Genomic DNA, 12406 nt, shown 5'->3' with positions numbered 1-12406 from the left:
TTCTGCTTCTTGTCATAACTGTACTCTTCCTATTTCCTGCAGTTTTTGTTTGCCATTGTTTTGAATTCTTGCTATGGTTTTTGTCTCTTGGTCATATTAGAGGCATTCCTTAAATGTCTAGTGGTCTTAGCTACCCATGATCCAACCCAAGGCACTCAGAAGCATGGCATGGAAGGGCAAAGCTTGCCAGCTGAGGAGTGACAAGGATCCCACTGGATTTCTTTATCACAAAAGAGTAGGGAGTTTTGCTTTTTTTCAGGGCGCATTGCACAAAAGAACCACTGCTCTGAACGTGGCTTCTCTCTCTGCACTTCCATGCAATGCTGACTGGAACTTGTCTATACTCTTTGCCTGCACTGTGGTGTTAGGAGCTAAGCCCCTCTGGCTTGACCAAATACGAGACAGCTGCCAGTTTATATATGCCATGAAAACATGTTTCTTCCATCAACTTCTCCTTGGTTGACCACTTCTTTGTAGAAAAGTGTGAAGAGATTCTGATTCTCTTCACTCAACTAACCCTCTCACTGTGCTGCTCTTTTCTGCCTCTCAAATTTCAGTTCTGTTAAACTCTTCCACACCAGATGAACACAGTCAGGATAGCTGAGCACCCACCACCAGGCAGTGCAGCTATCCCTCTTATCCTCATAAGGACCTTCCCTGCTGAGCATGTGACTCCAAGTTCAGAGGAGGAACTATGTACCGAGGCTCCCTCTTGGGTCCGATCCCAAAGCTTGGGTTCATATCATGACACCACAGCTGAGCCTTGCCTTGCCCTACAGAATGCACTTTGTCCTGCCAAGAGAATGCGGTTCCCAAGGGGACAGAGCACCAGTGTTCCACGTGGAACTACCAGACAGGGCACTGGGGCAGAGTAGGAGGACTCCAGAAGATGCTGTCTCTCCTGATCATCTGTCTCCTGCCCACCATCGAAGGGAAGAACTGCCTCCGCTGCTGGCCAGAACTGTCTGCCTTGATAGACTATGACCTACAGATTCTCTGGGGGACCCCGGGGCCACCCACAGAACTTTCTCAAAGCATTCACTCCCTGTTCCTAGAGGATAATAATTTTCTGAAACCCTGGTACCTTGGTGAGGCACAGCCAGGAAATCAGGGATTGGATGTGGCCTCTTTACCTGACCTGGGATCTTACTGCCTTGACTTCCCTTTGACCTGTATCTCATCCTCAGATCGTGACCATTTGGAAGAAGAAACAGCCAAATTCTTCACTCAAGTACACCAAGCCATTAAAACGTTACGAGATGGTGAGGAAGCCAACAGTCCCCGGGCCTTGGGGTTTGGGTTGACAAAGGCCCACCCACCAAGGCATTCTCAGAGGCCCATGTGGCCATGGGTGGGAGGTCTTGTGAAGGTGGGAGATGAATGCAATCTGTCTCCGTGTGCTCTTTGGAATTTCCATGTAGAAACAAGGGTCTGAAAACCCAACCTTGAGCAAGTTGTAACACTGAACACCCCTTCTTTCCTGCTCTACCCAGATAAAACGGTACTTCTGGAAGAGATCTACATGCACAAGAATCTATTTACTGAGAGGCTGAATAAGATATCTGATGGGCTGAAGGAGAAGGGTAAGGGGTGGGGACGATCCCTGCACAAGGCCCAGCCCTCCACACCTGCCAAGACCCAAGTCATGCAGAGTTCACTCTGCAGCCCCCTCGATCATCCCCAGGAGCCCCACCCCTGCCCATGAATGCCTTCCCCGGCTCCATCTCCTACTTGCACCCCAGACCCCCTTGGCTCTGTCTGCCTCCTCAGCACCTCAGTTTCTCTACCTTCTCACCCTCCCTGGCAGCCTGCAATGAGTCCTGTGGTGAGTATGCATGGGGACTAGGCCTGGGGGAGGGATGAAAGGCACCTGGCACCCCCTAGCCCGTGTCCCTCCCCTCCCATAGACATACAGCCCACACTGAAGGTCACCAGCTGTGCCGACTGCAGGACTCACTTCCTCTCCTGCAATGACCCCACTTTCTGCCCAGGTCAGTGGCCACCACCCTGTCCAGCCTCTCCCCTCCCTGCCCTGCATTCCTGGAGCCGTTCCTGTCTCTGTCATTCTCTTTTGCCCAACTCAAGCTTTTCTTGTTCTTTATCCTCACCCCGGGTGAAGGCAGCACCTCCTGGGATTTCCTGATGTCCTCATGTCAAGCTCTAGAGCCTTGGAGGCATCTGCCTATAGGACATCACTCGTGGAGGCCTCTTGGTTCTCAGAGATGCCATGCCTAGAAACATGACCATTTACTCAGGAGGCTGAGGCAGGAGAGTCGTTTGAACCTGGGAGGTGGAGGTTGCAGTGAGCCAAGATCATGCCACTGCACTCCAACCTGGGCAACAGAGCAAGACTCCATTTAAAAAAAAAAAAAGAAAGAAGAAAGAAAAGAAAAGAAAAAGAAACATGCCCAATCCCATAGAACCCCCAAACCTGCTCTTCCTCCAGGGCCCTTCTCAACAAATGGCCCCACTCAAGCCCTCAGCCTCCTAAACCAGGAATCTCCCTCCACTTAGCACGGAGAATCACCATGTCTTGCTAAATAAGTCTTCTATGTGTTCCCATAATTTCATTCTAACCTCCACTCTCAGGCCTCCTCATCTGTCATCTAACTTACAGCTACATTTCCCATTAGCCTCCCTGTCCCTCCAGGCCACATCGCACTCTGAACTTCTTCTCAAGGAGCAAGTCTACCCATGACATTCCCTGTTTATAACCAGCAGTGGCTCCCAAATGCCCCTAGAGAAAGCCCACCCTCCTCGGGAGCCCCCTACTCCCCAGGCACACCAAGTGCATACAGGCAGCTCCATGCTTCTGTCCTTGAGCATGTCCTGTGCCAGGGACACAGCCTTGCCCTTGAACTGATCCCTTATTTGTGTTTCCAAGTCCAGCTCAGACTCCTGTTTCCTAAGAAGCTTTCCCTGAACACCTCCCACCCAAGAGGCTTGTCAGCCATCCTCACTGTCACTTCACCTCCCATGTCCTGTCCTATTTCCCTTGAACCCCACACCATGATTGTTTGCTTGTCTAGATATGTGCTGGGCACACAGCATGCTCAGTAAGTGTTTGCAAACACATCATGAGTGAACGAATCAAAGAATGAGAGGATGGTGGCATTCTCTCTGAGTCGAGGTAGCCCTGCCTGGCCTCCAAACACCTGGCTCCCTCTTTCACACCCCAGCCAGGAACCGGCGGACCTCCCTGTGGGCTGTGAGTCTCAGCAGTGCTCTGCTCCTGGCCATAGCTGGAGGTGGGTGAGTGACCTCTCCAAGCCCCAGCATCCCCAGAGAAGACACACCTATTCCCTGACTGACTCCACCCTGTTTCTTGGCCCAGATGTTTCTTTTACTGGCACAGGAAGAAGGAGGCAGTAAAGGTACTGAGAAAGGAGACCCCGACCCAATTCTAGGGCTCCCAGGAGGAAAAAGCGGGGTGTGCCCTGGGAGTAGCAGGGCCTGGAACACCAGTGCTGACCTCCTGGGGTCTGGCGTGCAGAATAGAGTGGGATCAAGGGCCAGGACTCTCAGGGGTGCCACTTATCAGCCTCCATATATGCAGACATATTGGGGCCAGGGGCCCAGGACACAGAAATGGCAAAGATCCAGGCCTCCCACCCTCACTACAGAGTGCTCTTTTCCCCAGCTCTCCCTGTCCCCTGCACACCCCACCTTCACCCCTGCTGCCCTGCCCTGACCCGCAGGGACCATTAACGTGGCTGCCTTGCCCTCTGCTCTGGGTTGGGTTTGACCAGGGGAGACTCCCAGGAGGAGGTTAGAGAGACAGGGAGGAGGCCAGGGCTGTGGGAGGTCAGGGTAGAAACGCCCAGCTGCTTCTCCCTCAGCAGGAACAGGGCAGCCCGCATGTCTTCCAGAAGTGAACAGAGGCCTCAGCTACCGTCACGAAGTTCACTCATCTCTGGGTCCCGGTGACCCCCTCCCCTGATACCCTCCATCCTGGGTCCTGGGGCCCCAAAGCTCTGAGGCCTAGGAGACTGCGCTGTCTCGTGGTTTACCTACTCCTACACCTTCATAAACAGTCTCTTCATTAAAATCCCTCCTCATAGCCTAGTTGACTGTGCTGTCTGTCTCCTGCCGGGTGCTGAGATGACATCTCTTCCCGAGTTACCCTGAGTGCCATGTCCCATCCCCTCACCCTCCCCCTCCTCTCCAGAATCACCCTGTCCTGGTCCCAAAATGATGGTTTTATGGGCTCATCCAGGCCTCACCTAATTCCAATACCTGAGACGAGGCCAGGGGTGGCCTAGGCGCCCCCCTCTGCATCTCAGTTTCCCCATCTGAGCACAAGGAGATGGGGGTGTGATGCTTTCGCCAGGCTGGTGTGCTCTGACCCAGGAACCTGCCCGGCTCATATTTACTGTCCAGTATTTGGCCATGCCATGGGTGCAGATCCAAAGCCCTCACTCCCCTTTTCTCCTTCAGTCCACCAAAGCCCTGCCAGGGTCCTCAGCCCAGCTCCTAAAAGGAGAACACCTGTCTCCTTAGGCCGTTTGTGCTTGCTCCTTGGAGCTGGCAGCTCAGCCTGGAAGGCTTGGACTCAGGCTGACTTCAACACCACCAACCCATGGTAAGGGCTGCTTCTTGGAAGACAGCCAAGGACTGCAGGAGGCCTAGACATAAACAGAGCATAAAAGGCAGCGTGGCAGAGAGTGCCATGGCCTAGAGCAGCAGTGGGTCTCCAGCCACAGGCACTTCCCTCTCACCCAGCTGGGGGATCCAGGAAGGCTTCCCTGAGGTGGTGTCTTACACCCATGTGACAGCAAAGAGAAGGGCAGGAAGGAAGAGAGGGGTGTTTTGATTGGTATTGCCAAGGAGCAGAGGTCCGAGAGACCTTGAGAGTTTCAGGAATCTCCAGGGATTGTGGTCTGGCTGGAGTGGGTGACACAAGCAAGCATGTGGTGAGAGGTAAGATCCTAAGTAAGGAGACAGAAGAACCCACAGAGGCTCCCGGGGCAGCAGGAAGGCGTGGAACGCTGGGAGTCCTGTGGCCGAGAAAGAGATGCCAAGTGGGTGGGTGGGTGTGAATAGACACGGCTCTGCTGACGTGTCCCTTCTACCCTTCTTGCTTTACTAGACTGGGGAGTCCACAGACGTAAGGTGGCTTTGGAAGATGTATAGCACTCCAAGGACATTGCCATATAGCAAGGGTGGAGGTGCAGCCATTCTGCAAGAATGGGTCAGAGCCCCCAGGCAGGTGGCATAGCTCCAGGGGGCTGTGGCTTTTTCCACATGTCTGGGGAGCTGGTGCCATCCAGGATACAGGAGATGCCAGGCCCTCCAGGCAGCGATGGTGTTTTCCTTTTTGTATTTAAATTAGAACCTAGACCATTACCTCAAAAGTATCCAGAGTGGCTGTTTTCTGATGCGTGCAGTAAAAATAGAAAACTCTGGGTGTGATGTATGTGAAGCATGAATTGGTGTGTTTGTCTTTGTGTATGAATCTTTTATCAAAGAGTTCTCTTATTTTCATGAAAACTGTATATTGAGTTTAGCTAGAATACAAAGGTCAAGGAATTTAGAGTCAGGCAAACCTTGGTCAAAACATAGGGTCTGGAGGACTTCTTTCAACTATGACAGAGCAACTTATAGCAGACTAACACTCCAGGCAAGGGCAACTATAAATAACTTACATCAAAGGACAAAACAAAACAAAAAGGCTGTTTTAAGGCATAAGAAGAGGTGGGCCCTAAGCATTCAGGTCCTGGAGAGAAGGGACGCCCTGGATGACCCCTGTGTCCTGCTGCAGGTGCTCCTCTGCATGGGTGAGCTACAGCAGCAGCAGGGAGACTCAGGAAGACTGCAGGGGCTCGACTGAGGATGACCTCAAAGTTTGGGAGAGCTTTCTGCAACATCACGGGACAGAGGAGACAATAGTTGGAGTCTGAGGTATGCCAAAACAGAACGTGAAGGATTCAGAGACGTGAAGGATTCAGAGACCTGAAAGTAGGGAGGTGCAGAAAAGTCGAACAAACATACTGCATCTATTTCTTTCCCACCCTCCAAAGCACCTTCATGCAGTGCAGGGCTAAAGACAAAGAAACCAAGCAGAAAGTATCTGAAATGCAATTGATTAGAGATCTGGATGCTGGGGAAATAAAAATTAGAGTTTTTAACCCACATAGGAAGATGATCCTTGGTAAATACTGCAGGATATTAGTCGGGAAGGCTATACTCTGAAAGTGAGTGTGTGCACAGGAGGCAAACCAGTCCCTACAAAGCATGAAACTAAGTTTCAAGGCATTCAACCCCTGACAAAAATAAAGAGGTCTATTATTCTACATTCACTGATGGAGGATAGGGTAAACACTTTATGAAGGAAAATATCATCTATAGCCACTATGATGTTTGATTTATAATGTCCAGTATCCAAACACATATTAACAGGTATACCCCAAAAAAAACAGGATCAAGAGAAAAAACAGACAAAAGAAACAAATCTATAAGTGACCACAAGTGAGTTATCAGATATTAATATTAAAATGACTGATTAGTGCTTTCAAAAATATTTAAGATTCCTGTTCAACAAATGGGACTGGAGCAGTTGGACACCCAAAGCAAATGCAAGCCTCAATGTAAGTTTCACACATCATAAATTAACTCAAAATGGATAATGGACTTAAATTTAAAATAAAACTATAAAACTTTTAGAATAAAATCTTCAGAATCTAGGATTAGGAAAGGGCTCTCACATGTTATACCAAAAGCATAATTCACGAAAGGAAAAACTGATAAATTGGACTTCATGAAAACTGAAAACTTCTGCCCTGAGAAAGGTCCTGTTAAGACGATGAAAAGATAAGCTCTAGACTGGGAGAAAACATTTGCAGAACACATCTCTGACAAAAGACTAATATCTAAACTATAAAAAGAACTCTCTTTGGCCAGGCACAGAGGCTCACACCTGTAATCCCAGCACTTTGGGAGGCAGAGGTGGGCAGATCACAAGGTCAGGAGACTGAGACCATCCTGGCTAACACGGTGAAACCCATCTCTACTAAAAATACAAAAAATTAGCCGGGAGTGGTGGCGGGTGCCTGTAGTCCCAGCTGCTGGGGAGGCTGAGGCAGGAGAATGGCGTGAACCCGGGAGGCAGAGCTTGCAGTGAGCCGAGATCGTGCCACTGCACTCCAGCCTGGGCGACAGGGTGAGACTCTGTCTCAAAAAAAAAAAAAAGAACTCTCAAAATGCAACAGCCAAAGTTGAAAATATCTAATTAGAAAATGGATAGGAAATAGGAAGATACATTTTACACAAGAGGATGTACAAGTGGCAAATAAGCACGTGGAAAGATGTTCAACATCATTAGCTATTTAGAAAATGCAAATTAAAGCCACAATGGCATAGGGTGCAGCTGCTTTATGTATATCTGTGTGTGTGTGTGTGTGTGTGTACGCACATGTGCATGCACTTCTAGGAGATTCATTGATGGCATTCCAGAGTGGCCCTCCTCTTGGCCAATGAGCAGAGGCCACCAACATTCCTGCTCACAAGTGGGAGAGTTTGTTAGTAAATGATCATTTATCAGGACTCTGGAAGTGTCTCATGTACCCCCGAGCCTGACCAGTCTGGAGCAGCCTGAACAAGGGTCCCCAGCCTCCTAGCAGGGCTGCCTTCCAGAGCCCTGCCCCACTCCACCCTCCCCTTCCTCCCCACCCTCTCCAGCCTTGGCTGAATCTCCCAGGCTTTGTTCTCCACACATGCCTTATGGCCCTTCCCTTCTATCAGTGGTCACACTAAACTTCTTCCTCAAAAAACACTCCTCATGCGTGTCTTGGCTCCACCACATACAGCCAGAGACTCTTCCAGGCAAGAGGGAGGCATCTTCCTAGATGCTTTCTAGTTTCTCAGCTACTTGTCACTTTATCTCATTTAACTATACCAACCTGGAGCATACATTACAATCCTCTTTTGGCAGAGGAAGAAATTGGGGGCTAGGGAGAACATTGCTTACTCAGCCACTTCTTTTTTCCAAAGAGCATTCTAGACTTTTCCATGGCATCTGGAACCTGGGAACTAAGATGAAGTCATCCCTCTCCCCTACCCCAGTAGCTACAGTTCATTTCCTCTGTGGGTGCCCACTTTTATCAACTGAAGGGGTACTAGCTGGCCCTATGCCATTATGCCCCTAGGCTGCTGCCTAGTCTGCAATGGAAAATTCCACTTGAGTGTGGGCATTGCTCTTTGAAATCAGTTTTTCTATTTCTCCTTTTTAGTCACTCATTTGTTGAACACCTTCAATTGCCAGGCTCTGTGCCAGGTGCATTATAGAGACCATCCCCAGTCTTGGCATAACCCCCCATGAAGGTTCTCTTCCCCTGGGACAGATGTCGGAACACAGCGTGCCCCCACAAGCTGGCCCACTGTAAAGTGTGGGTGTGTGTGGGTAAGGTGTGCTTGCCTGAACACATTCAGAATGCACAGCTTCATAGATGCCGCATCTCAGACCAAAACCCAGAGAGATTAGGCAAAGGTCCAAAGACCTTGCACCAAGCTTTCCTCCTTGTACCCTGACTTCCTGCTGAAACTGCTGCATGAAGGGAGGTGAGAGAGACAGAGGCAATTCTCAGGAATAGAATCTTAGCAGAAATGAGACAAGTTAATGAGAAATGAAAACGTAAGGCTCATCCTGCCAGAAGAAAGGCTGTTCCCATGCTATAGTGTTAACTGGTAAAAACTGACTAGGCTCCCATCCCCTTGATGAGAGTTTTAAACAGAGAAAGAACTATATTATCACGTTTGCTTGCAGTGAAAGCTCCGTATTTTTCTCTGCCTTGGGGAATTCAGAAGGCTTTCACTTCTGTTTGTAGTTTGGAGTGGGGCATAGGAGCACCACCTCTGTCAAATGCCAGTGTGGAAGCTGACACCAACGGACACCCAGAGACAGAGCCCACACTCTGCAGATCGCAGCATCTCTTGCCAAAGGAGGTGAGCCAGGAAGCTGCTAGGAGTTCCCGGGGAGCAGCTGTGACATGCTGATGAGACCCATCACTGACTCCTGACTCTGCTGCTGAACCCAGCAACAGCGTCCTGCACAGTGCCCACCTGGTTCACATCACCAGGGACCTGTACCCACGGCTGTCTGAGCCCATCTCCTCTAGAAACCCCTATCAGTCCTGAGGACTAAAACCCTTCTCTCATTCCCAGCACCCTTACTCTGGACCATCCAGTACATCTTCCCTGTACTCCACCTCCATTGTCATTTCTTTTTACGACCATTTTCCACCATCCGGGTCAGGCCACAGCTCTGCACCCACTGACGGCACCTTCCTGGAACCTCCAGAGGGCAAGGATTGCTCGTGTACCAAGTTTCTTTGTGCCAGGAGGAACCAGAGAGCCCTCACCCACATCATCTCCAAATCCCTGCCTATGAAAGGGTTGCTTTTTTTATCTCCAACTTAACGGATGAGGATACTGAGGCTTAGGACATTTAAATAACACTAGCACAGAACAAAGAAGCAGCAGAGCTTAGGTTCTCGCCCAGGACTGTCCACCTACGCAAGTCACTTCGCAATGCTACCCTCTCAGGCCTGCGCTTGGGCCGTCTGATGGGTCTTCCCCAAAGTTTTCAGCTGCACATTTCTGTGTCCACTCTTGGATCCCCTTACAGATAACTGAGTCAATCCCTTATGTGGGGATTCTTGTCGGCTTTCCTCTCACGCTACAGGGGAATGTCTAGAGTCTGGACGTTGCCTCCCCTCCCGTGTGGACAGATGTTAGCTAAGGTAAAACCATACGGACGAGGCTTGGCCTGACGTAGAGCAGGCAGGAACTCCCAGCGGAGGCAAGGCCAGGACAGAGGGGTGCTCAGAAAAGGCCTTATTTGGAGCTGACACTCAATCTGAGACCAGAAAGTGGGGAGGCTGGGCAAGAGGAGCACAGACGAGCCCTCCAAGCCCAGGACAGCCCATGGGAGGTGCAGAGCGAGTGAGGAGAAGGTAGAAGACGAGGGGAAGGAACCACAGCCCACATCATGCAGAACTACGTGGTTCATGTCAGAAAGTTGCATCTTTTGAGTGAGACAAGGCACTGGAGGGCTTTAAGCAGGGGAACAATATGATCTAACATATGCCTTAAATGGCTGATGGTAGAAAATGGGAATAGGGGATAAGGGTGGGGAGGATGAATGTGGTGGGGTCCCCTGAAGACCATCCTCCCTTTCTGAGCTGTGCAATACTCCAAGCACTTGAACCTGTGGTCCCAGAAGCCCCCTCCACCATGCAAACCACCTCTTCACACCAGGGGCCTAGTGAGCAAGTTGGCAGGATTTAATGGATGGATAGGAAATTTCAATTGCTGTAACTTAAAAACCTTCATATGCTGGGGTCCTTCTGGCTTAGGTTCTGTGGATCCAGAATGCTCCAGAGAAGCATTGGGGATATGAGGATGTTTATGAAAATAATTCTTAAAGAGTCTTCTGGTTTCTGATGGAGGATTGAATGTATTTATCTAATTTTTCTCCCTCCTGAAATTCCATTAAAACTATATTAAAAGATTTGTTAAAATCATAAACCCACAGAGATGGGAGTACAGGAGAGAAGACAGCAGCAATTAAACTTCAGTAGCTGGAGGTGACTGAATTAGCAGACCCAAGACACTCAGATCCAAAGCCAGCAACGGAGGAAAAGGAGACCCATCCCAAGTGGTGCTGCAGAATCCTGAAGGCCAGTGGCATGCCACAGGGGAGGGGCAGGGACAGCAGCGGAAGCCATTGGTCCCTGCTGCAAGCAGTGAGAGCGTGTATTATGTATAGAAAAAGTAAAGCAAGAATAAAACCGACGACCAGGCAGTCTGCTGCTCTTATCACCACACTTGGGCAGTTTTAAACAATAACACTGATATAATTCTCCTGCCTGCTAGAGTCACCCATGCGCCCGACCTCAACCACCACGGCTCAAATGCCTCGGGGCCAGCAGTGCCAGGGTCTTCTGCGCTGTGGGCAGGCAGGGGCAGGCTAAAGGAAAGGGCTGGGGGAGTGCATAAGAAACCTCTGCCCCACTTTGTGCCCCTGGAAACTGCCCCTCCTCCCCTTGCATAGAAGCCTGCAGTGGGGGGTGCCAGACACTGGCAAGAGTGTGAATATTGGATCAAAAACAGCTGTCTGGGTGATTGTATGCATGCAGCATGATTAATGTACAGGCCCCTCGCCCTCTGTATCCAGAATGTCATCAGTGAGACTCTGACTCTTGCATGAACCATCTCTTTTTATTTTCTGCATTCTGATGTTTTGACATCTGGGGCCTTGCTGACCCTAGAAGACCCACCCCTCCCAGGGCTAGCTAACTCCTAGAGATTGCAAGTAATCTCACACTCACCTACGAGTGTGCCTTTCCATTGCTAACCAACAAATCCAGAGCCTATAAACCCAACCACCTCCTTTATGGGGCTCTCACACTCCAGACCACTACCCACCTACTGTGATACTCTCAGCACCAGGGACCAGAAGTGGGCTCAGCCCCCCTGCAGCAGAGGTCACTGAGATTATTCAAACTACCCATTGCTAAACCCGCTTACACAGTCTCGCCCATTCTTTCCGACAGAAACCACAATAAAGGCCCTTGCCCACATTTTCCCCTCACTCCCTCTGCCTCCTGACCCACCCTGGTGCTTCCCTATGTGGCCCTATGTGGCCTTATGTGGCATGTCCTGCCTCCTGTTTTCAGGAAACTATGAGTATAAAAAACTTCTTCCGTCATGACCGTCATTTCCACATCTGTGTGTCTACACCAGATCAAAACAAATCAGGCACCTTTAAAACACCTGGCACAGTGAACATGGCTTGATGCCACATGGAGATGATATGCTCTAGGCTGCTCTAGGCTCACTGATTGGATCCCACAGACAGCACCCACTGCCAGGCAAGGCACTGCTGCTTGATGGCACCCTGCATCTAGACAGCTGCATTGTCTCTGCCAGGTGTAGCCCCAGTATCCTCCACTTCCTCTGCCTCCTGACCAACCCTGGTGCATCCCCATGTGGCCCCTATGGTGTGGCAAGCCCCCTTTTCTTGGGATCTGTGAGTATAACAAACTAGTCCTTCAGTGGCACCCATCTCCTGATCTGCTGGCTTCACCATACCTGAAAATAATGCAATCTTTTTTTTTCTTGAGACAGTTTCCCAGGCTGGAGTGAAGAGGTGTGCTCTCCACTCACTGCAAAGTCAGCCTCCCAGGTTCAAGTGATTCTCCTGCCTCAGCCTCCCAAGTAGCTGGGATTACAGGCACACACCAGCATGCCTGGCTAATTTTTGTATTTTTTTTTTTTAAGTAGAGACAAGGTTTTGTCATGTTGGCCAGCCTGGTCTCGAACTTCTGACCTCAGGTGATCCACTCACCTTGGCCTCCCAAGGTACTAGGATTATAGGCATGAGCCACCAAAGAATCATACCGAGTAG

At 50.1% G+C, this 12406-nt stretch overlaps 1 protein-coding gene across 35 annotated transcripts; it reads left to right on the top strand.

The window, feature by feature from the left end:
* The first annotated feature begins 836 nt into the window (after positions 1-836).
* On the top strand, positions 837-11192 carry TEX51 (testis expressed 51). 35 transcript variants are annotated; one of them, XM_054549151.2, is made up of 10 exons: positions 847-1088; positions 1188-1262; positions 1494-1583; positions 1685-1825; positions 1908-1991; positions 3180-3252; positions 3335-3374; positions 5762-5901; positions 8823-8940; positions 10532-11192. In XM_054549151.2, the coding sequence occupies exons 1-8, from the start codon at positions 890-892 to the stop codon at positions 5828-5830; spliced, it is 771 nt and encodes a 256-aa protein (XP_054405126.2). In that variant the 5' UTR covers positions 847-889; the 3' UTR covers positions 5831-5901; positions 8823-8940; positions 10532-11192. The 35 variants fall into 35 exon arrangements, with proteins under 35 accessions (XP_054405125.2, XP_054405126.2, XP_054405135.2 ...); XM_054549150.2 differs by lacking the exon at positions 3335-3374 and having other exon boundaries at positions 837-1088; positions 10532-10791; XM_054549160.2 differs by lacking the exon at positions 3335-3374 and having other exon boundaries at positions 3180-3248.
* Positions 11193-12406: the final 1214 nt, after the last annotated feature.

Source organism: Pongo abelii, chromosome 11, assembly GCF_028885655.2.
Source record: "Pongo abelii isolate AG06213 chromosome 11, NHGRI_mPonAbe1-v2.0_pri, whole genome shotgun sequence".
Classification (NCBI taxonomy): domain Eukaryota; kingdom Metazoa; phylum Chordata; class Mammalia; order Primates; family Hominidae; genus Pongo; species Pongo abelii.
Note: the sequence above shows the minus strand (reverse complement) of the source record. Positions and strands in the feature narration are given on the sequence as shown.